The sequence below is a fragment of the Triturus cristatus genome, chromosome 4_2, assembly GCF_964204655.1.
Source record: "Triturus cristatus chromosome 4_2, aTriCri1.1, whole genome shotgun sequence".
NCBI lineage: Eukaryota > Metazoa > Chordata > Amphibia > Caudata > Salamandridae > Triturus > Triturus cristatus.
In genome coordinates this window covers 566,158,339-566,183,548 of record NC_140586.1, presented here as the reverse complement: position 1 = coordinate 566,183,548, position 25,210 = coordinate 566,158,339, and the positions used below count along the sequence as shown (strand labels likewise).

General features: G+C 48.2%; 1 protein-coding gene across 1 annotated transcript in view; it reads right to left on the bottom strand.

Moving 5' to 3' along the window:
* Window positions 1–25,210, bottom strand: part of AKNAD1 (AKNA domain containing 1) — a 318,415-nt gene that overhangs the window by 24,162 nt on the left and 269,043 nt on the right. Inside the window, exon 16 of the mRNA XM_085600134.1 lies at window positions 782–926. Coding sequence (XP_085456260.1) covers window positions 782–926 — 145 coding nt within the window. The remainder of the gene's footprint in view (window positions 1–781; window positions 927–25,210) is intronic.

The following is a 25,210-nucleotide window of genomic DNA, read 5'->3' as shown; positions in this document are numbered from 1 at the left end:
TTACAGGAATCGTATGGTTTCACAGGAGCTAGCAGCATCAGCCATCCATCATTACAATGGCAGCAGCCGAACATTAATTTGTGAGCCCTCTTTCCCAAGGCATAAGCTACCTTAATAGGATGAGTGGTAGTGGTGTGGTGTGGAGGTGGGTCCAATGATTTTCTAAAGGACTTGAAGACTGTTCTTATGCCCTGTTGCTCGCACGGTGACAGTGGTAGCAAGCCTTTCAATGTGTATCAACCCACTTTTTAGGAAAGGCGGGGAATAAGGCAGTAGCGACTTGGTGCAGCTTTTCACAGGGTGGTAGGGTCAAAGTTCAAGGGGAGCAAGTTGGATGCAGTCCATCTGCATCACAGTAGAAGCAGCCCAAGTTTCTCCTATGATGTGACACCCTCCCCCCACACTTAATAGTTTAGCCAACCTTTTATGGACAGAATAGCATTGGTGCACTGGAGAATCAGCATTAACAAAGTACATTGGATGCAGGGTAGATCTTAAGAGATGATACCTCATTTTACCAGTGATACCAATAGAGGATCCTCTGGTTGGCGCTCTAACATCAAATCCTTGTCAGGTGCGGCCCAATATAGCATTTTGAGAGGTCTCTGGGCTGATATATCAGTTCCCCATATGCTTTCTGGCATCAATAGTAAGACCTCCCATGTATCCAGTGTTTTATAAGCTAGCCTCATTTATTATTGTTACTTGTTGGGGAGTTCACATTTAGACTCTTCAGGTCTCAATGTAGAAGGAAAGTCGGACTTCATTTGCAAATTCTTACCAGTGAATTCATGTTTTCAAAATTGTTCTGTCCAATATCAAACAATGATCTGCTTCCATAAATTCCTTTTGATGGATGACGTGGCGATAGCATAATTGTGTCATATATTCCTGAATAGTAGGTTTTTGGAATTGTGAAGTTATTTCTGAAAGGCAAAAGATTGTTAAATATTATATTCTTATATCACTGCAGTATCACATTTATGCATTAAATGTAACTTGCACCTTTCAGGTTCTCCTAACATTCTTGTATTTGTGTATTTATTAAGTCACTTTTGTCTGTCATCCTTAGGATAAGTCTACTTACAAACAATAGAACAACATAAAAGCATCAGATATGTGCTAGAATCCGATGCCCAGATTAAAATATTTTTCATGAAATGTTGCACAACAGCCACATTTTGTGCACCCCAGTGCACAAGTGGGAAAAAAAGGGAAGAGACATATTTAGTATGATTGGCGTGTATTGCTGTCATTCCTTGTGCTGGTTCTCTAACAAGACTGACTTAAGAAACAGACATAGCCTCCCAGCTTTGTGCATAAGGGATATCTGTCTACAATAGGATTCGTACTGGAACAGTACCCTTTCATTTCTAATTACAGAAAGTACCTAGAAGCTGTCAAAGGATGTGTCTACGCATTCATATTGTTACCTTTGGTAGTCAAATCGTTTGTAAAGTTAATTACTCTAAACTACCATTCATGCAACTTCTTTTAAATGAAATATCTGTTTATGAGATATGATGGTTTTGCATCAATTCTCTGAAACTATGATCTGAAGATCAGTAAAATAGGATGTGAGATGTATTGTTTATCTATTTTCCATTATTTATACATCACAGTTACCAATTGTCTTGCTTTTCTCTTCAGAGCAGCTGGGCATGATTTCAAAATTCCAGCACACAATGTGAACACTCTTCAAACTAGGGCTCTACACACTTTAGAATACCAAAATACAATGTGGACAAAGCTCAACACTCATTTGCAAAGTAAATGAGAATATTTATTGCAGCACGTTCCCATATATCAAATGGCAATAATGCACAAGTAAAATAAATTCATATAGTGAACGTATTTACACAAGAATAAATGCATAGAAAGATAACTGCATGTACACACAAGTAAATAATTAGAACTTGAAATAGTTAACCTGCTGTCTGTTTAGCATCATTTTGCCAGCATGACTGGGGAACCCGTTGACTGTCTCAGGCAGGAGGTCTCAACTGGGCACAAAAGCCCTGGGCAGTGCGTCCAACCCCAGGAGTGTTCCTCTCAAAGCCCCAAGAGGTCTTCATCTTTATACGCTTTACCAACATGGAAAGATATTTCTAGAAGCTCCCTCTCCCTTCATCTGCGCTGTAGGTACTGGCTACACTCTCTGCATTGAAGTCACTCAACAAGCTGGCCAGGATCCGATGAGAGCTGAAGCAGATTTCCTCACATTCTCATCCATGGACACTGTACGCATCCCACACTGTCTGTTCTAGCAGCATATCTCTCTCGCTCGGTGAAGTAGGAAAACATAATCAATCCATGTGCGTAGTGACCTGGGGCCTGCCTGAGTTCACAGATGAAAGGCAGGGTCAGAAAGACACAAAATGAAACCGGGCTCACAAAATCTAGTTAGAGTAAAATGGAGTCAATGGTCAATACACAATCTCACAATATATAATTGCCTGTGGCATTACACCAATGAATATATTTCTTGACACTAATATTTGCACATCTCTAATCTATTGCAATTCAATAAAAGAAAGATATTAAACAAAAAGCCAAGTTATTTCTTTTATGAAGTGAAGAAAATCAGGCATTGTTCACAAAGTAGTAGAAAGGGTGCACCACTATCTGGTGTAGGGAGCAAGGAAACCCATCACTGTTCATGTCCTATAAATACTGGGAACCTGAAGCAATATTAAGCTAACAACATAGCACCACTTGGGTGTATTTTAGCAGCTTACTCCTGAGAAATTCTGGGATAGTCCCACAGGTGGATACATGAACCATATAAGTGACTTTAGAGATGATTCCTTCCTCATGAGACAGCTAGTAAAATTCAAAAAGTAAGGTAGAGTTGGAGACAAACTTTGAAAAACCAAAGAGCGTTCTGGCTGCAGAGTATTGAATCATCTAGATGGGCTTAACTAATATTTGTGTGAAATCGGTATATGTGTTAAATTTATACATACAGAATTCCCATAACTGATACTGGCACCCAATAATGCTAAAACTGTCAAGAATATGGTGTTGTGAATTAAAACAGGGCAGAGCTGTCCTCAACACTTCGAGTTGGAAGAAGGTGGAAGAAGCATGAATATCTGAAAGATATAGTCCTAAAATCCTACATGACGTTTTAGATCATACACTATTGATTGTCAAAAATAAAACATTGTAAAATGATACAGTTGTTCTAATTGGAAAACTAATCTTTCATTTGATGTGGACTACAAACAACTTTATCAGAATCGTATTCAAGCATTTAGGGGAGATAGGGATAAGTCCACAAGTAGTTACATCCATTTAAGGCGTGTCTATCAAGCCCTAATATCATTTTTCAAAAACAAGTTTCCTTTCAAATTGGGCCACACTTGATACAATGATAAAAGCCTAGGATTTCTCCAGATTTTGAAAAGGAGAATGCTGCTGGTACGGAGAGAAGGGTGCAAGAAACCACACGCCCGAGGCTTCTTTGTGGTAGGCAGGCTGCCAACTGCATTTCCCCGCCCAGAGGTGCTAGTTTAAAAACTGCTTTGGGCTCCCGCAGTATAAGAAAGGAAAGCGATGCTGGTGCGGAGAGGAGGGGGGCAGAAACCATACTTCCCAGGCTCCTTTGCAGCAGGGAAGCTGACTACTGCAGAGGTGCTAGTTTAAAAGCTGCTTTGGACAAGCCTGGGCGAAGACCAGGTCAAGATAGGCCCATCTTAGCCTGTCATAGCCTGACAGGGGCTGGGCTCGGCCTATTCTCTTGGACTTTGGAATTTAGCTCCCCTGTCGTCTGATAGAGATTTTGCCTCCCATCTCTGAAGGTACATGTGTCTTTAATTTCTCCTCTTTTTTGCTCATCCACTGCTGTCATTTGTGGTAATATGGGAAAAATAAAGGTACCCCCAGTGAGTAGCATAGAATTGCAACAACATCCACGCACAACAATTGATAGTTTTTGGGTGAAGGCCATGGATCTTGTGGCAAATGAGATAAAGTTGGTAGAGCGGTGTCTCTCCCTTACGGCGGAGGACCTCCTTATATCACACTTGTCCTCAACTGCCCCGTCTGTGCCTTCTGTGGCTACAAACGTTGAAACTATTGATGCCCTAATCTCTCTCGTTAACTCACCCAGTACATCTATTGTGGGTACTGTTGGGGGTGCTGGCCACCCTGGCCCTGATTTGGCAGAGTGCCACTACATGAAAATGATCTGGTAATTCCTGTGTGTTCACCAAATCCAGAGCCATTGGTCTTGCGCAGAAAAGGAGTGACCAAACAAGTGCCTTCAACAAAAAATGACAATTCCTAAACAGGTGCCAGAAACATGCGGACCGTCTGATGCAATACCCATACAACTCCCAGCTGCCATTTCTTGGGAGTCCTTAAGAAAACATATCAGTGACCTTTTTGATGCCAAATTACGCCCGACTTATGATTGCGTCACTGCTATTGAGGCCGGTGTAAGCCAACTTATAACATTTACAGAGGGATGATCTATACATCCAGCGACGACCCAATCACATACATCCATTGACTAGTCCCCTTTGCTAATCCCCGTAAACTTGGATTTACACTTTGCTCCACAGCCTTTAACTGGTAATATGGCATTGGGCGAAAATGACAGGGTAGATATTCGAAACTTGACTACTACTGCAGGAGCAGCCCACCACTCTACACACCATGATGATGGGTTCCCTACTGCTCGATCTGCTGTATCAGGCGCAGGAAGACAGGTTGAAAGCAACACTTCAAACTTGATTCCCTTGTCTGTGATTGATCTTCCCCCTGCTACCTGCCCTTCTGTTATTATATTGTCAAATGTGCCTTGTCTACCCACAGGTTCCTCGGAATCAACAGGGTCCCTCAGGAACAAAGTTATTTTCTGGTAAATTGTCACTGGGACCTCAACCATGAGATGCTGTTTGTGCGATGAATGGGGGTACTGGACCCCTAGAAAGGAACTATCCTGGTGACACTGTAATTATTAATGTTTGCAAACCCAAGGTTGCTGGAGACATCTCGGCTCAAACACGTCATGGCATGGTAAATCAAGCTCCATAAGGATACTGCCACTGGGTTTTTACTATAGGTACCTAGCACCAGCTACTCCAAGGGAAAACTGGGTTAGTGGTTCTAACCATTTTCGCAATGGATCCCCAACCAAATGTCTGTTTACTCCTCAGAAATAGGTTTATGGCCTTGTCAGGTAGGGAGGACAATGATTGAATTTACACAGAGGCAGTGGCTGCTCTCTGAGGGAGTGCTGCGGGGCGGGGGGCGGGGGAGGGGCAGGGTGGGGGGGTAGTGTATTCGGACATACGACAGACAGAACTCAGAGTAGCTTACTCTGAGTTCTGTCCGTCGTCCGTCCAAGTCCGCTACCCCCCACCCTGCCCCTCCCCCGCCCCACCACCCCGCAGCACTCCCTCGGCGAGCCGCCACTGCACAGGGGAGCATGGTAGTGGAGCAACTGTAACTGAACCCTGGATTCAACATTCATCCACCAGGTACTACGGTGGGCGGACAGGGAATGTAGCTTCTATCTTGGAACATTGTGGGGATTCGTCATTAACTTTATAATGAGGACTGGTGTCTTTTACCAAGAAATGTATTATATTATATTGCCGGGTGACTTGGGCCTTTGATCCCAATAGCTATTAACAGGTTCAAATCTTTTTGTTCTGAGGCAATTCTATCTACTGCTGGAATAGGGAAGGGGGGTTTACCTATTTGTGTAGCATTCACCATCAGAAATTTGAAGGTTAAAGTCCTAGTATCAGAGCCATGCTATCACATTTTAAATCTTTATTCACCAAAAGGGTTTAATGTTCTTTTAATAAATTTCATTTTAAAACATTTTTATGCACACCTAATAGGTATTATCAAAGAGCTGCGAAAGCTAGTGTCAGATTCTATAGATAGGCAAAAAAAACTTCTCATCAATTATATGGGCAGGTGATTTAACCATTTTTAAATGTTTTCACAGATGGGACCGTACATGTGGTTTTATTAATGCTCAAGGAAGGACACTGGCCACTTTGTACACTTGAACTATGGTGAAGCCCTAAATCAGTTGGTATTATCGCATAATTTAACCTTCTCATCTGACATTCAGAGCAATGGTAAAGTTAATCCACCTACTTTCATAGGAAGGGGTAAGGACAGTACAATAGACTGTGTCCTAGTATCGAGGGACCTAATATAAAAAGGTCTTATGCGTTATGAGGTGCGTTATGACTGCTAATGTTTTCTTACCCTCAACCACTAGCATCAAAACCCCAGCCCCTGTACAATACTGGACAAACCCATAAATGCACAATGCATTGCACACTGAACATCTGATAGATAGCCTCAGAACCCAGCAAACTGCCCTTCTAACTTTAGGGTTTACACTATTTCCACCTGAGAAGTTAGTGTGTTTATTGGTAGAAATGCATCAGAGCTATAAGGACCTCAGAAGAAGGGCCCTCATTTCAGAGAGGAACAAGTGAGGATAATAGGATCTGTTTGTCTCTAGATTTAATCAATAACAAGCATTCTCATGTGCTATGCTGCCCATCCTTTAGTGAGCATTTTTTCAAAAAGGTGTTGTCTGTAATCTTTTGAAGTTCTTAAAGGAAGTTCCTATCCCCAATGTTCGAGTCCTACCTCATAAGGATGAATATTTCTTCAGTCACTCCTACTACAAAATATCTAAAAAAATCTTGACTTACTCCGTCAGTATGCCCAAAATCACACACCTATCCATTTACCAATCGTTTAATTAAGTGTAATTCAGCACACTTTAGGTACTGAAGTTGAACACTTTGCTATTATGAAATCAATTAACTCAACCACAGTATATATTTTGAGAGTTTTATACTTAAATTGTGAGTTAGAGAGTGTCTTTCTGTTAGTACCACCCGGTAGTAAAATCCTTCGCAATACTGAATGCAGCATTTGTGTGCACAGGCAGCAGCATGGGTTATAGCTAAACAAGACAGTGGGAAGTATATGACCTTGATGGAAATTGTTTTATGGTGTTTTCGTTTTGTACATCATAATGGTTATTAATATGTCTTTTTACAAATTAATTCATATATATTGACTGAATTAACATAATTGCTATTGAAACACATTTCTTAGAATGTGTATAAACATGTTTATGCCACTTTTTCATGTAAAATGCCATTTACAAGGTGGATGCCATCTCTGTCACTCACTCCTGCTTCCTCTCCCTGCACCCATCAACTCCCCACAGGGTTCGCAAACGCACATAGCTAAGCTGATGACATAATGGTTGTTTTTACTGCTGTAGTTGTTCTGCTGGTGTTGAACTTCATATGGAGCGGATGTAAGATGGCAACAAATATTCTCACTTGTTTGTTTTCACACTGGATCCATTCACTGAGAGAAGGTCCTATTGTCAATGTTTCATATTTGAAAGTGAACATCTCTATATAACATTAGAATAAAGGGTATTGGATATTTGTTTCTTAAAAATGTGATGGTGCTTATGCGTTAAGGAAATGACGTGTATTTTTCATGTGTTCTGATTTCTAAATAATCAGTACTTTTGCTAACACCATGATGATTTTGCAGTTCTCTAATTTGCTTGTAAGAATTTCAGATTTTGCAACTCATTTGAGAATTAGAATATTTTCTATTTTACTACTCTGCAGAACTTTTCATTTGAAAGCATTGACTCTGTACTGTCCATTTTTTAAATCTTTGCAATTAGCGCCAAGACACCCCCGGGTATATGTGTGCTCTATAAATTCCTGTAACATAACATAACATAACATAAAAACCTTTAACTTTTCCTCGAGGTAGACCTCAATTATTGTGTGGGCCCAATTACTTATTGATCTGTTCTACTCTGCTAATTGATGTTTCGGGGAGGTGCATTGACACGCACACAAATCTGTGGGAGAGCCATTTAAGGTCAAATTTGGAATGTCTAAACGTTGGGATACGGTTTTGCTCCCATACTTGAGACAGAAAGTCGATAATAAAAGCTGGTAACAGCATAGTTCGTTTTTAGTGGAATGTTCATCCAATAACTGCAGTAGACTGGGTATAATGCATAGCCATGACAACCTCCACAGATTATGATGTCCTACTTGTCAAAGGCAGTGTTGTTAGAGAACCTTCTGGAAGCCACCAATGGGGAGACTGTTCCGAGGCGGGTAGTGGAGGGATCAGGAAAAGTAGCAGGAGATATGAAGGTCCCAGCATGGGCATGGAATAAGAGCAAATTAGAATAATGATGGGTGCTTTCAAAAATCAGATTGCCTAGACAACCACTAGAGTGGTAAGGAGTTCAATACTGGTGATGGAGCAGGATTTCGTGAAAAGAAACCTGCTCGTATTGAGTACCCCTGTAACATGTACTAACTGTAAGTAGTGAATATTTACTAACGTGCACCCTCACATCACACATGGGAAATTTGCTTTGCAATATGCAATATGCATAAATTAATCCTAACATATATGTAAATAACTGGAAATGTGATAATGTTGTGTATAGAATGAGATACAAAGGCTTGCATGGCAAGGCCGCATGAATATAGAGTAAAAAGCATGATGTGTTACTTTATTCAAATAATTAATGCCGCTTTTCTGCTTATGCTATGCTAGGTTAACTATTAATATGGAGTAGAGATAAAGTGGGTGGTTAACAGAGAAGATTACATTATCACGTAATTAATAAATATCTGTTTCCCTGTTTTTTCTTTAATGAACGAATGCCCAATTTTGTATTAACTTGTCACGGCTGTGGAGAGAGGAATGGGAAGCAAGTATAAAGCAAGTGGCTGGACTGCTGAACAAGCTGAAAGAGCGTGACTCGGTGAAGGACAATATCCTTGACATGCGGCCAACTCCAGTGTCTTCATGAGAAAATTTTGTAGTTGTTGAATGTATTAATTTTTGTTCCTTGATTGTTACACATATACTCATAAGAGAGAAGGGATGAAAAAATGAACATGTGGGAACGGAAGCTTAACAATGAGGTAGTCAAAGAATCGTGATCTAATGGTAGGGTGACCATCCGCCCCTAGATTTCAGCCAATCCTGTAGCTGGGACAGGCGATTTTAGCAACTTTAGTGGGGCGGACATGTGAATTAAAGGTATAAAGAATAGGTGATTTGGGGGTGGAGTCTGCTGGTGTGAGTTTCGGAAGGAATGGGAGGAGAGAGAGGGATGGGCCGTTGATCGTCGGGTTGCAGAGAAGCCTAGCTGTTCCTGTCCTGTCCCTGTCCTGACACTTGAGACTATGATCCCTGACTGTCTGTCCGAGGGTCCCCTACCACTACCTAGGCCTGGGTAGTGGTTTCCTACTTTGAAATTATTTGGGTTGGTATTCTGATAACTCGAATTTCTTTGAACCTTTTGTCTCTTCATCTATCTCTCCAAATTGATGAGTTTTGATTAATGCATATGTCTGATGTCTCTTTAGCTACACTCTATGCAACGTATGTTTATTTGCTGGATGTTTTGATGAGATTGTACTCTCTCTCACATGAGGTTTTCCAAGATTAATGCATTTGAGTTTAGATAAAAATTAATAATTTGTATACCAAGAGGCTGTGGTTATTTTAGTCAGGTTTATGATTAGAACCTTGTATAGAATTACCATTGCCTTTAATTCTTCAACTAATTGGTACATCAACCAAGTAGATGAGAAATTGAATAACATGTTTATTGTGTAAAGTGTGGACTTTCTAAATATTGATCAACAGAGTAAAGATTTTGAAAGAAATTTGCAAACTTGACACCAGCACAACAGGGATTTGGGTCTATGTGTATGGGCCAAAGTACGTGATTTTATTGAATGTTCATCCCTGATCAAAATACTGGGTTTGCGCTGGATCAGTTTTCTTGTTAGCAGAGTTATGGTTTAATTATTGATTAATTAGGTAATGGTTATTGAGTATTCATTATATGTTTTAACCTGAATAGTTAGTGTATCGTTTATATGTCGTTCAGAAGTACAGGTACAATAGTTACCTGAGTACTCCCGGGAAGGAATTAGCCTCACATATGCAGAAGAAGAGTGTGGTAAAGAAATCACACTGCAGAAGTACTTTGTCTGTTGTGATAATACTGACAAGCTAGGTAGGGCTGTCGGTATTATATTTAGGGAAAGTTGTGTGTGAAAGAGGAGAGTCTGTAATAGCGAAGGGTTACCTTTTAAAACTCTGGCAGTATCTCCGGGAGGAGTAACCGGACACCCTTTTTGCACGTCAAAAGATCCTCTTGTGAAACCTCAGTTTTATCCCTAGAGAAGTAATAGGTCACTTCGGAGCTTGCTAGAAAAGTGAAATAACGCTGGTCGTTATTATTGCTTGCAGTGTAAGAAAAATATTTTTGAAAGGTGAAGACTATCTCTTTATTTAATGGAGCACACAAAGTAGCATCGTCTTTATATGTTGTTACTAACCTATTTTGATTAAGAAAAAATTCAAAAAAATATTGCCATATGATTTTGTAAAGGAGGGGTCAGTAGCAGGAGTGATACTGACGTCACAAAGGTGCCGCGCTGGTATTGGAGGATACAGCGGGTGTGTATCGAAGAGCAGATTGTAAAGGGAGGGTCAGTAGCAGGAATAAACTGACGTCACAAAGAACCGCGCTGGCATTGGTCAGACAGCAGGGGTGAACAGAGTGGTGATTGGTTGACTAGTGTGAGACGCGCTGGGATAGGATAGAAGTTAACAAACAGGGAAAAGAGGAATACGGAAAGGTCTCGTTGTTTCTGTCGGGTAGAAATTACTAATAGAAAAGTCTAAAGATGGGTTTGATAAAGGTAATAAAGAATTTCTTTAAAAAGGACAGACAGATTATTATTTTTTTTTTAATCCTCATATCACCAAGTATGCGTCTGCAATTCTTGTAGAACCACCCATCTGTCCTGTGCGCCCCACGGCCACTGCATTCGCATTGGTCTGTGGACCATCCCAGACCTACACCTTTTTTGGTATCTTAGTATAATCATTGGACCATGGGGGGTGTGCAAATCCCAGACCTCTGCACCATGGTGTATAGGCCTGCCACATATCCGGGCGACTCTCATTTCTTCCTCCCTGGTCTAAACGCGCCATACTAGAGGCTGCTTTAACCCAATCTTCCAGCTTGGGAGGTAGGGGGTCTCTCCATTTCATACATATTTTCCTCAGAGCTATCAGCACAAGATATAACAATAACCCTCTATGTAGATGCTCCAGTTTCTTGCTTAACATACCATCATCCCCAAAGAAAACAAATGTCACATTTAAAGTAATTTCCCTACCAAAGATACTACAGAGGGCGTTCTGAATTCCACTCCAATAGGCTCTCAGCATAGGGTATTCATAGAAGACGTGAAAGTCATTGGCCTTTATGTAATCACATCTTGGACACTTAGGGGGTGGGGATGGGGCAAACTTTGCTATTTTAGCCGGAGTCCAGTATAACCAATTGATTACAAAAAAGTGATTCTTTTTGAGGTTAGCTGGCTTTACATACTTATATAGAAGCTTCAGAGAAAGTTCATTTATTTCTTCAATATCACACTTCAGTGAGGCCTCGTCCCATACTGAGTATTGCGGCAGCTGTTCCTTCTCATCTTCCTCCAGGAACTTCTCATACCACTAAGAGAATTCCTTACTCTTAAGATTTATATCCTGAAGGCATTGCTCCAATTCCCAATCGCCACAGATTTCATTCTTTTCAGATGCACACCAAGATATTAGTTGCATATATTTAAATCTAGAGAAATCATTTACAATCTTGGCTTTTAAAACCACCCATGGAAGAACCCCCTCTGATGTTATCAGATCCGACCATGTTATAATATCCACCGTTCTGATTGGAATAGTTCAGGCTGTATTTAAGGCATAACGGGGTACTGGGGGAATCCCAAATTGGAGCAAAAGCCGAATAATAACCAACCACCCTACGTCTAACCTTGTACCACAAGTTGAGGGCGGACATCAGTATTTTTAAACATACTTTTTTGAAGTACCTTGGTGCCCCAAATTTATACAGGAAGCCATCCCCTCCCTCCGGCCTTATCATTTCAGCCAAATGTCTTCCCCAAGTTGAATCGTCGTGCTTCATCAGCAGCATCCGAATGTTCTTAAATTACCAACTGAAATCAGGGATAGCTAGACCCCCTTTAACCAGCCTGCGTCTAAGCTTCTTCCAGGCCAACCTGGCGCCCTTATAAGCCCAGATAAAACTCACGATCTTACTCTGGACTTTGCTAATGCTCTGCTTTGGGAAATGGAGGCGAATGGTGTTAAACAAGCAGGTTAATTTGGGGAGAATTACCATTTTTACAATGTTGACCCTACCATAGATTGTTAAAGGAAGACTTCTCCATCTTGCTAATAGGAGATCGATTTCTCTTATAACCCTATTTAGGTTAATATGAGGAATTCTCTCGATGTCCTTTACAATTGTGATACCCAGATATTTGAAATCCTGACTTGTTCTACCCTCCCAATTGTCGATATTCCAACACATCACCTCAGTTTTAGAGATGTTGGGCAGATACCCCGACAGTGATCCAAACTCTTCCAGCAATACTTCAACCCTTGGTCCCGCTACTGCAGGATCGTCAGTATATAACAGCAAGTCGTCGGTGTATAAGGCAACTTTACTGTGATAGCTATAAGATTTAAAGGGAGTTATTAAAATATCTGCTCTTATCGCCTGTGCCAAAGGTTCTATATAGATATTAAATAACTGGGGCGAGAGGGGACATACCTGCCTCGTTCCTCTCAGTATATTAAAGCTAGATGTTAAGATCCTATTCAATAATATTTTAGCAGAGGCCCCCTGATAAAAATTTTCCAATGTCTGAATAAAAATAGGGCCAAACCCCATTGTTCTCAGCACTTCCCAAAGATATACCCTGCACACTCTGTCAAACGCCTTGGCCGCATCTAGTGCCACCATGGCCAAGGGTTCAGAACGAGCTGTTGCCAAATCTATGTTACATATGAGTTGCTGGGTTTGTTCTTGGATATACCGTTTGGGAATAAACCCTTTCTGGTCAGAATTGATCAGCTGTGGAATACTTTTTACCAGTCTCCCTGCTAGAACACTCATAAAGATCTTATAATCAGCATTCAGCAGGGAGATCAGTCTATATGAATCGACCCTTAGGGGGTCTTTGGTGGGCTTTAGGAGAAGCACTATTGTTGCCTCCTTCCATAACCTAGGTACCCAACCCCCTGGTTGGTAGATCGAATTGAACAGAGTACCCATAATCGGGACTAACTCTTCCGTCAAAAGTTTATATACCTCACAAGGGAGCGCATCGGTACCTGCAGCTTTTTTAGTTTTGCTTCTTGCAAGTTGTACACGTATCTCGTCCTCTGTTATTGTGGGCGTCTGGTTTTTCCTGACTTTGTGTTGTTAAAATAGCTAGGGATTGTTCCCTCAGCCAGTTTTTAAGGGTCTCAGAATCTGGTGTAATCTCCTCTTTATACAGCTCAGAGAATAAAGAAAGCAGGCAAACTTGCATATCATCCGATTTACTGGATATGTCCCTTCTCTCCATACTCAAAATTCTGCATGGATTTTGGTTAGCCACTGAGCTTTACATTTCTGATCAAGCCTGATCCTACATTCCTGATGGGTATTTTCAAGCTTCCTCTGGACTTTCGTCGGGGCCCCTCTGATTGTGCCGCAGTAAGTCTACCTCCAGTTGGGAGATTTTGCCTCCAACGATCTCATCTCTTGCGATTCCTCTCTATTTTTTTTACAAATAAAACTATGCAGAAGGCCCCTTAGATATGCCTTAAAGGCATTCCAAACATTGTCTATAGATGTAGATCCAATATTTATAGTAAAATACTCTAGGCATGCTCTTTTAAGCCCTATACCTATCTCTGGATCCGCCAGCATTGACTTTTTAAGTGTCCATATAGGTCTTAGACTATACCTGCTCCCTGCTAAGGAAAAAGCCACAGGGGCATTATCTGATATGTGACTTGGTAGGATAGTGACAGTCGTCATATCATCTGTGATAGACCTGTCTGCTAGGACATAATCGATTCTTGAAAAATTCCTGTGTTTATTGCTACGGAAGGTAAAACCTATATGTTGCCCTTCTTCGCAGCCGAGTGAGACGTATTTCTCTGTTTCTCCGGCGCCGTCCACACATCGCATGGAGTATCTAGCCCCCAGATGCCCATCCACTCCTGCTCTGCTACCCCACCTCTGTGTGGGCCACTTACCTGCTGACTCCGGCGGTCCCTCTTTCGAGGAGCGGCGATCCCTGTGTGCCTTGTGGGCCTGTCTGGCCCCGGCCTTGCTGCGGCCCGGTGGCCCCTCTGCTGGGAATCGGTGGCCGTGACCAGCGGCGTGGAGAGGAGGCAGGTGCATCAACGGCGTTCGGCGATGGTTGGCCGATGGCAGCGGCGCTGCTTGAGACTCGCCCTTGGGAAGGGCTGGAGAGCCGGCGGCGACGTGGAGCGGCCTGCTTCCGAGCCGCCACTGGCCGCCATTTGCAACCCGGAGAGACTGGCGTGGCGTCTGCCGACACTGTGGGCCCGCGGCCGGAGGCGGCGCAACCTGCGGACCCTGGTGCCTTCTGGGGTCCGCACCCTTGCGGTGAGGCGCTGCTCTGTGGATTTAGCGGGGCCCTCCGGTCCCGGCCTTGCTGCGTCCCGGCGGCCCCATGGATCTCGTTGGTGTCGCCACTGGGCCGGAAAGAGAGGGGGTGCCCTGAAGCACCCAAGGATGACGGCGGTATTGCCTGGGGCACGCCTCTTGGAATCCCTGGAGGCGGCGCGAAGTGAGCGGAGGGCCTGCTGTCGGGCGGTGAACTGATCTACTGGAGGGCCTGCCTGCCTGCACTACACACGGACCGGAGATCCTGCGGCGGGGCTTCGTGCCCTTTTCGGCCGATACGATAGGAAAGCTCCTGGTGAGTGCTCGTCGTTGGGGGGTACTGCTCGGTCCGCACATCGGCGGACGGCGGGATCGGTGCTGCTGGGGCATGTGTGAGGCCTGGCTGGGGACCCTGTGGCCTACCACTGGATGCGGTGCTCAGTGCTTCCCATGTGCTGGGTGTGACATTGCGAGGGGGTGCGCTGTGGCTGGGTGGTCGCCCTCTGCCTGGGTGTCGGTTGGACTGATGGCTGGCTGAGGGCCTAGGAGGCCGGTTGCTTTGGCTCCTGGGCCCGCTTTTCGGCCTGCAGACTGGCGGGCGGTGCTTCCTGACCGGTACTCTTTGGTGGAGGGCCAGTGGTGAGGCCCGCTGGGTCCGGTGGGGCAGAGGCTCTCCACTGCTACTGCCGGGGTGCCGCGCGCTGCCCTGCAGTAGTGGGGCACTGGCTGCTTGGGTGGAGGAGGCACTCGGACCGTGCATCGGCGGTAGGCGAGGGGGCTGGTTGCCCCCCTGTGTTCTAGAGACGGGCCTTGGTGGTGTTGGTGCGCTGCCCCTGATTCTTCGGCCCCGTGGGCCTTGTTGCTTTGGTCGATTGGTAGAGGGCCCGTTCTGCTGCCATGTCCTCCTCCAAAGCTAGGCGAGATAAGACCCTGAAGGACGCTCTGCAGAAGACCGCTGGGCAGTCCTCTTCCCAGTTGGCTCCCCTTTCGCAACCGTCTGAGGATATTTATCAGCCGGCCACTAAGGCGCTTATGCTCGACCTATTCTCCGCCATCAAGGAGGACATTCTGGAACTCCGCTCCCAACTCTCTTCTGACCTTCGCGAAGTGCGGCGCGACGTGGACGCCCTTGGGGACCGCGTCGCCACTATGGAAGAGCATGATTTGGGGCGTGAAGATGATGTGCATCAGCTCCAGCAGGATGTCCTCCGTCTCAGGGAGCAAAACCTTGACTTGCAGGCCCACGTCGAGGACCTCGAAAACCTGTCCCAACAGAATAACATTAGAATTTGTGCGTTGACATGGAAGGGCGAGGGTGACGATCTCCGGGACTATGTTCTTTAACTTTTCCGGCAGATTCTTGGGGAGGGGACGGAGCGGGACATACAGATGGATCGCGTGCACCGTGTTGGCTTGCCGAGGGGTCCGAAAGCTCCAACACCAGACATATTGGTTTACGTGCACGATTTTCAGCTTAAGGAGCAAATTCTGCGCAAGGCCCGTGATCTTAACCCGATGCAGTTTCGAGGCCAACAGCCGGCCCTCTTTCAAGACTTAGCTGCTTCTACCCTGGTGAAACGCAGGGAGTTCAAGCCCATTACTACTCACCTATGTGAGAATAGCATCCCATATTCGTGAGGTCACCCATTCTGACTTATCTTTAAACATCAGGCTAAACTCCATCAGCTCCGTTCTTTGGCTGCAGCTTATGAGGTTCTGGGATTGGAGCGGCCCTCCTCCCCGGCTGGGGTTGCTGGCGCTCCCTTGAGGCAGCGTAGATGCACGGATGGCTGGCGGCGAGTTGGCCGCTCCCCCCGGCCCTCGGGGCTCGACGTGTCCACTAGCCTTCTGGAACGGGAGGCGGCGGTTACTTCAGTGGGGCAGGTGACGGACAGCAACGGCGCTCCATGAACCTGCTGTAGCGGGCATCAGGTGGACTTTTTCTTGCGGCGCCAGAGCGGAGAGGTCCCTGGTTGGGGGTTCTAGTCATCAACTGCCCTGTGGGGGTTGGATGGCTGTTGCCCTTACTGCCGAGGTGTCAACTCTCTGGGTGCCACGTTCCCCACATCGTTTGTTTCGTGTGACAGACTGTTGTCCTTTCTCAGAGCCTTCGGGTCCTGTGTTTTGCAGTGTCTTTTCTGTGTTAGGGGTGTTCTTTTCTGGGTTTGGGGGTGAGGGGAGGGGGTGGGGGAAAGGGTTGTTTTTGGGAATGTGTTGGGGCTCCGCATCAGTCCTCTCTGGGGTTTGGGAAATGTCTGTCTCAGAGTTGCTGCCTGTAGGCCCGCCTCATTGCTGTGGGATCCTGCGCTTGAATCCTGGCTGTTCCCCCCTTGACTTTCATGGGTAGGAGTCTCAAGGTGGTGAGTCTGAATGTTAGGGGCTTAAATAACCCGGTTAAGCGCTCCGCTATCCTGTCCCTCCTGGAGGGAGCGGGGGGCGACGTGTGTTTGTTACAGGAGACTCATCTTCTCTCTAAAGACACTAAGCGGATGAGCGATCGGCGATTCCCTTTGCAGGTGTGGTCTTCTGGCGCGGCTAAAAAACATGGGGTAGCAGTTCTTTTTAGTGTGCGTGCTCATTGTAAGATTCTCTCCCAGGTTGCTGAGATCAAGGGGAGACTCCTAGTGCTTCGCGTGCAATGGGGGACATGTACTTTACTGTAGGCTCAATGTACGCCCCGAATGAGCATCAGGAATTCTTCCTAAAGGCGGCCTTCTCCGAGGTGTTGGCTTCGCCAGATACCGTGATCTTAGTGGGGTGGGACCTGAATGTGGTGATTTATGTAGGTATGGATAGGTCGGAGCAGCGGTCACATAAGACAGGTGCTCTCTCGCAGGGGGTGAGACAGTGGTTGAGTGATGACGTCTGGCGCGTACAGCATCTTACTGAGCGTGATTACACTTTCTACTCGGCAGCGCATAAAACTTACGCCCGCCTTGACCATTTCTTCGCCTCCACCTCCCTTTTGCCCTGCCTAACAGATGCGGTTATCACTCCCCGCTCCCTGCCCGACCATGCCCTCATTTCGGTGAAACTCAGCTCTCCTGCTGCGCGTCCCCCTTCTTCCGGATGGCGCCTGCGCGATTCTCTGCTCAGCTCAGACTCCGTGGTCACTTGTATACGGGACACGATTGTTGCTTACCTGGCAGTTAATGACCAGGGGAGTACGTCTTTAGCGGCGGTTTGGGAGGCCCTCAAGCTGGTGGTCCGGGGTGAGTTCATAGCGCTGTCAGCTGCGTTTGCGCGTCTACGTAAGGATAAGCGTGTGGAGCTGGAGCGGGAGGTGGGGGCCCTGGAGTCCATCCATAAGCGAACCAGAGCGCCTAGGGTGTGGAGAGAGCTTGAAACGAAACGGTGCATGCTGAAACACTTGGACCTCGACAGGGCCGAGTATGCGCTTTTGCGTCTGCGACATAAATTTTACCTTAGCGGGGATAAAGGGGGGCGTTTACTGGCCCATAGGCTCCGGGCGAGCATGCAGCGAACAGCGATCCAATCGATTCGGGACTCCCAGGCGGTGGAGCAGACCACCAACGCCCTTATTGTGGACTCTTTCCATCAGTTTTATCAGCGCTTGTATACTAGGGAGGAGACCGGGCCAGAGGAACGGGAGGCTTACCTTACCTCCTGCCGTATTGCGCCGTTGTTTGCGTCCTCGGCTGATGGGTTGGAGTCCGCCATCTGTATTGAGGAAGTCATATCGGCGATAGCTCACCTTAAAGTCGCCAAATCGCCTGGCTCGAATGGTTTCTCTGCTTTGTTTTTTATGACCTTCTGAGCTGAGCTGGCTCCGCTTTTAACGCGTCTTTTTAACCCTTTGTCTGAAAACAGGGGGAGGTGACTCCCACTATGTCGGAGGCCGCGATCACGGTCATACTTAAGCCTGGAAAGAGTCCGAGGGACTGTGGCTCGTATAGGCCAATTTCCCTCTTAAATATCGACGGCAAATTATTTGCGAGTATTCTGGCGGCGCGTCTCAGTCCACTGATGGATGGCATCATAGACCCGTATCAATCAGGTTTTATTCCTACGTGCTAGGGCGGGGACAACACCAAGCGTATTCTCCATCTTATTGACCTGGTTCACCGGTCTCGGACCCAAGCTTGTCTCCTTTCCATCAACGCCGAGAAGGCCTTTGATCGGGCGGACTGGGACTACATGTTTGCTCTTCTGCGCGCTTTTGATTTCGGAGAGCACTTTCTTCGCTGGGTGAACTGTCTCTATGTAGCTCCTAAGGCGTTGGTGAGGGTGAGCGGGTGCCGGTCTTCCCTCTTCCCCGTCACTAGTGGGACGAGGCAGGGATGCCCCCTGTCTCCGCTATTATTTGTGCTCTATATGGAGCCCTTTGCTCAGCGCATACGTTCGAATCCGGATATTGAGGGTATTAAGTTTGGCGCCGACATCCATAAAATGAGTCTCTATGCGGACGATGTTATCCTCTCCCTCACTCACCCGCGTACCACCCTGCAGTATCTGACGCGAGAGCTTCATGACTTTGGATTGGTAGCAGGCTTTAAAGTCAATTTTTCAAAATCGCTAGTGCTTAATCTTTCTGTCCCTGAAGAGGACGTTGGTGACTTACAGCGGGACTTTGCCTTCCAGTGGGTGCACTCTGACATCTCCTACCTGGGAATCCGCTTGACCCCTTCTGTTGCTAAAACAGCCCACCTCAATTACAAACTCTTGGTGGAGCAAACTGCTCAGTCATTATCCGATTGGTCTCGCCTTGGCCTGGCCTAGTATGGGCGGCTTGTGATGCGGCTAAAGATGACGGTGCTGCCGCGGGTCCTTTACTTGTTCCAGATGCTCCCGGCACAGCTGCCATCAGGTACCCTCCGCAAGTTACAGGATCTGCTTAATAAGTTCTTTCTGGCACAATAGGAGGCCGAGACTCACCTTACCGCTTGTTACTTTGCCGAAGTCTGCCGGGGGGCTGGGTTTTCCGCTTTTAAGGGCGTATTATCAGGCCTCTTGCCTCCGATATATTACGGAGTGGAACCGGCCTTCGTCCAGCAAGCACTGGCTTTTTAGCATCAGATGGTCGCTGGATTGTAATATCTGGCGTGAGCTCTAGCTTCCACGGACGCATAGGGCATGGGGCCTTTATTTCTCCCCGGTGTCCTCTCCGACTCTTAAGGTGTGGGATCAGTTAGTGGGCTCCCGGGGATGGACCACGTTCCCCTCCTCTATGACCCCTATCGTGGACAACCCTGAATTTCCGCTGGGATGCGCGTCCCCTGTTTTCCAGTGCTGGCAGGAGGAGAGATGTAAGAGAGTGGGCTCCCTTTTGGAACCGGATGGAGTGATCCCTTTCACCCAACTGCGCAAAGACTAGTTTGCCCTGCCGAACTCCGACGCCTATCACTACGCACAGCTAGCACATTGGGTGACCCTCCCCTCCAACTTCGCCTTGATGTCCCGTCCCTTGACCGCTTTTGAGCGCTGGTTGGTTTATCAGGATGATTGGAAGCTCATTTCGGAACTGTATGCAATGATAATGGCGCGTCCTAAACAGCAGCGGTCGAAGGCGCAGGCTCGTTGGGAGACTGAGCTGGGGCGCCCGTTAACGAGCAAGGAATGGGAGCATGTTTTCTATCACACCCACCATACAGCGTCAGACACGACGGGGGCAGAATCTGCCTATAAGGTGGCGGCATACTGGTACTATACTCCAGCGCGCATTCAGTCTCGGGACCCTACTAAGTCTGGTCTTTGCTGGCGAGGGTGTGGTCATCCTGGCACTCTCGTTCACTTTCTGTGGAGATGCCCGAAGCTGGTGCGGTACTGGGCAGCGATCTTGGACGACCTTGATGAGGCGTTTCAGATCCAGCTGCCGCGGGACCCCGTGCACACACGGTTAGGTCTCCCTCATCCCAAGTCCTTTCCCCTGCGCCCGCTGAGGGGTAGACAGCTTGCGTTGGCGCTGCTCGCGGCGTGGCAGGTTTTGTTGGCGCAGTGGGGCTCCCCGGCTGCGCCAGACCCGAGGGACTGGATCTGGAGGCTCTGGCACCTGCTTGCGATGGAGCGCCTATCGCTCAGACTTGATGGGAGGGGCTCGGAATACGTGAAGCTCTGGGGCCCTTTTTTGCGGCTTCTGTCAAAGGAGTTGCAGGAAGTTACGTGCCCCAAATATTTGCAAATTCTTCAGCTTATCCCTTTGGAGCCGGCAGGGGCTACTGGGGAGGTTTGACTTCTCTTTGATCAAGGCTGTTGACTCTCAGGGCTTCAGGGAGGAGGGTAGAGGCTGATGCGGAGAGGGTGGGGAGGGTTGGGGGAGGTGTTTATCTGTTTTGTTTTTGAACTTTTCTTCTAAAATGTGATACATGAACAATTGCCTGACAGGCCTGGCCTGTTCTCCATCATTTTCTTGTGGGGTCGCCCTCCGGGCTGTAGACCTGTGCGCTGTGTATGGCATATTCTCTTTCGCTCTGCCGGCCGAAGGATGTAGGCAGTTGAGCCGTGTACTTTGCAGGTGTATCATTTAATAAAAAGGATTGATTCTAAAAGGCTCAGATGTATCTCCTGGATTAAACAGATCTGGGCTGGACTTTGCTCTAGGTATTTCATTACTAGCCTCTGCCTGCGAGGACATATCAAACCATTAATATTCCACGAAATGAACTTCAGTTCTCTAGCTCCCATTTAGAAAAATCTTCCATTGAGGGGGCCGACTGTGCATATCTATAGATAACTAATGACAGGCAGAACATAGATAGAGGATTGTTGTTATTTGATTTTTTCCCCCTGCGCCCCACCCTGTGCTCCCTACCCCCCAACCCCCCACGTGCCCTTCCATCCGGGGAACCCTCCCTACTATTTTAGGCTTCAAGCCTACGGGGCTCAGTCACCCGAGCTGAAACAATATGTTTCTTTCGTATTTTCCTATCTCTGGTTACTCCTACCCGCCCTTAATGTCACATCTCTCTAAGCCTATACCCCTGCTCCCTTCTTACTTTTTTCTATAAGATCATCTACCTCCTCTACTGAGCGGTGAATGTACATATGATTGTTCCACACAGTGCGGAGTGATGCTGGAAATTTCAATTGCGCCCTTGCTCCCAGTTTATTAAATTCCTCCATACGTTTGCCCATCTCTCATTGTTTCTGGGCCGTTGTATGGCACACATTTGATCTAATCCCAAATGAAAAGGAGCCATATGATAAGGTGCCTTCCTTAAGAGCAGCTGTATAGGTAAGAAAGTTTATCAGGATTTTCCTAGGCTTTAGTTTCGCAGGATTTCTTTTATAGGGATCACGATGGATCCGTTGTATGTCTTGAGATATATCTATACTTGGGGAGTTTTTTAAGACTGTGTCTTTTAGTAGTGATATTACAAATCCCCTGATATCAGAGCCTTCAAGAGCTTCAGGGACATTAATCAATCTCAAATTATTTCTTCTAGAATGATTTTCTAGACGTTCTAGATCTTCTTTCATTTCTTTATTTTATCTCGTTAACTTGACCATCTCTGCTGAAGATACATTCAGTGCCTCTTTTATTTTCGGAATCTCCTGCTCTAAAGTGCCAGTTCTTAAAGACACTTCCTCCAGCTTCTGGGCTAAGACTGCACAGGAGGCCTGAATTGCTACCTGATTAGTCTCAGAGACTCTGAATCTATTTCCCATCTCTTCCTTTAGCGCTAAGAGGATGTCTGCCAAAGATCCTGAGCTTGTTGTGGGAGAATGATGAGGAGATATTGCTTGTTGCGTTGTTTCTGGGTGGGTGTCAGACTGAGTATCCTGTAATTCCAGTACACTAAATCGATTTGAAATGGAGACTGCGGAGGGGCGTGGCCAAGATGGCGGGGTGAGCGGACGCTTCCTCCCGTAGCTCCTCCGGCCCGGCCAAGCTAAAGCCTTTTTGTTATGCTTTTCTCCCCCCGCTGAGGCTCAGCGCGGGAGAGGAGCGTGGCGGAACATCAGGGGCACACATTGGTGCTGTTTTGGTCCGGATCGCCCCGGGGGAACCCCCCCAAAGGTTCGTCTGAGATCAGGGGACGACGGCGGTGAGCCCGAGGGGCGGAGCGTATTGGAGAGCTGTCCGGGCGCCTCGGTTGGGCCTGGTGCTGAAAGCTGCGGTCTGGAGGGGATCTGGCCCGCCGCTCGACGGTGACTGAAGGAGCTTGGCGGGAAGGGGCCCGACGGTGTGGAGGGCTTGGGACGGGTGCCCCGGCACTCGGACTGGTGACGGCGACACCTGGCACTGCGGAGGCCCTGACCCCTAGCCGAGGTACGGCGGACTCCTTGTTGGGGCCGGATCATCTGGCCCCCTGTGCGTGACTAACGGGGGCCGGTGGTGGAACTTATTTCACGGCGGGGCACCTCGGAGGCCCCGGGGGTGTCGCCGGGCCTAGTCGGTGTGGCTTGCTCCGCCCGGCCGCCATTTTGTCCCCGAAGGAGCAGTGGTGGCGACCTCCGCTGAGCCCTGGATGCTGGCTGCACACGACCTCCCGATATTGCTGTCTTGACTACCGGAGGGATGAGCTGTTGGGACCCCCTCGCTGCGGCCCCCTTGGTTGTCTCACGCTAGCTCTTGCGGCTGACGGTGACCGGGCTCGGCCGCCATTTTGTCACCTGTGACGCAGCGACCTCACTTGTGGGGGATCCCCCGGCCCGAGTGCTTGCCGGCGGCTGAGCATCTCTGGGGCGCCTGGATCGGGGCCCGACTGCGGAGCTGACGATGGCTGGGAAAGGAGGCCCGAAGAAAGGGGACCGTACTCTGCCGGACATGCTTGGCAGGGCCCAGCACTTGCGGGACAGGACACAGCCCTCGCCGGGGCCCTCCCGGGCTCCGGCGGATGTGACTGGAGGGGAGCCACCCGTCACGAGGGCCTTCATGGAGGAACTGTTTAGCTCCCTCAGGGAGGACTTCCAGACACTGAAGCGGGAGGTGGCCAGCGAGGTCCGAGAAGTGCGCAGAGAGGTGGAGGGCCTAGGTGAGCGTGTGGAGGCGGTGGAGACGGAGGGCCAACAGCGAGCGGAGGAGATAGTCCACCTCCAGCAGGACGTTCTTCGCCTCCGGGAACAGTGTGTGGAGCTCCAGGCCCACTCTGAGGACCTCGAGAACAGATCTCGGAGGAACAACATCCGAGTGCGTGGCGTGCCGACTGCGGATGAGGGGTCCGATCTGGGGGGCTATCTGCGGGCCCTGTTCCGAGAAATCCTGGGGGAGGCCGCGGACTTTCCCATCAGCATCGACAGGGCGCATAGGGTTGGCCGCCAGCGCCAGCCATCGGCACCCCCACCGGACATTCTGGCCTTCCTGCCCGACTTTCCACTAAAGGAGCGTATCATGGCTGAAGCCCGCAGGAAACAGCCCCTGACCTTTCGGGATCGGCCGGTGGCGCTGTACCAGGACCTCTCTGCCATCACTCTACAGAAACGCAGGTCCTTTAGGATTGCCACTGACTTTTTGCGCGAGCATGAGACGCCGTACTCTTGGGGTCACCCCTTCCGCTTGATTTTTCGGTGGAACGGGGTATTGCATCAGCTACGCTCCTTGCAAGACATTTGTGGTGTCCTGGGGCTCACGGCAGCGGAGGAAGAGGGAGCTACGCCGTCGTGGAGGTCCTCGGAGGGACGGAATCGGCGGAGGTCATCGAGGCGGCGCTCAGCGACCAGTGCAGGGCGCCCGGACTCCCCTACCATTAGGGCGGACATGGCAGACGCCCTGAGGGCGGCGGCCGGGGACTCGATCGGCTCCTCTAGCGTGGCCTTGACGGCCTAACATACACTCCGGGGGGAGATGTCTTTAGCTTCTTAACATGCTTGGCACGGGGCGGGGGGGTTGGGGGGGAGCGGGCGGAGGTGAGTGGCTGGACGTCCACTTTGCTATTTTCTACGGACTTGCCCGTTTTGGGGCTTGACTGAGACTATGGGGTGTTTCAGTTTGGGGATGGCTAGTTGCCAAGGTTGTGTTTTGGGTGGGGGAGGGGGTTGTTTTGGGGTTGGGAAGGTCCCGTCCGATGTTGTCTTTGCCCGCTTTGTCTTGGCTTGTCCCGCGCTGCGGCCCCGCGCGCCCCACCCGCTGATTCCCTACCCATTGCATGGCGCTCCCGATCCCTGCGAGGAATGCCGGGCCTAAAGGTAGTGACCCTTAATGTTCAGGGTCTGAATAACCCGGTGAAGCGCAGGGCGATCCTGTCGTTGCTGGAGGGGACGCAGGCGGACATTTGCCTTTTGCAGGAGACACACTTATTGCCCCGAGACTGCCACAGGATGCGCTCTGCTAAGTTCCCCACCCAGTTCTTTTCCTCGGCAGCGAACAAGACGGCAGGGGTAGCCATTCTCCTAGCGAGCTCCTTTCGGGGGGAGGTGTTGCATAAGTGTGCTGAACAGAAGGGGAGGCTCCTTGCGTATCGCATGAGCCTGGGAGGCATAGCATTTACGGTTGGCTCCGTTTATAGCCCAAACGAGCACCAGGAGCGCTTCCTAGACTCCGCGCTGGTGGATGTCACTGCTTCCCCGGACCGACACGTTATCTTGGGCGGAGACCTCAACATTGTCTTTGACTCTGGGATGGACAGATCGGCGCAGCGCTTCCCGCAGACGGGGGAACTGTCCCAGGCTGGGAAGGCCCGAATTGCGGACATGGACTTGCATGATCTCTGGCGCTCCCTGCACCCCACGGATAGGGACTAC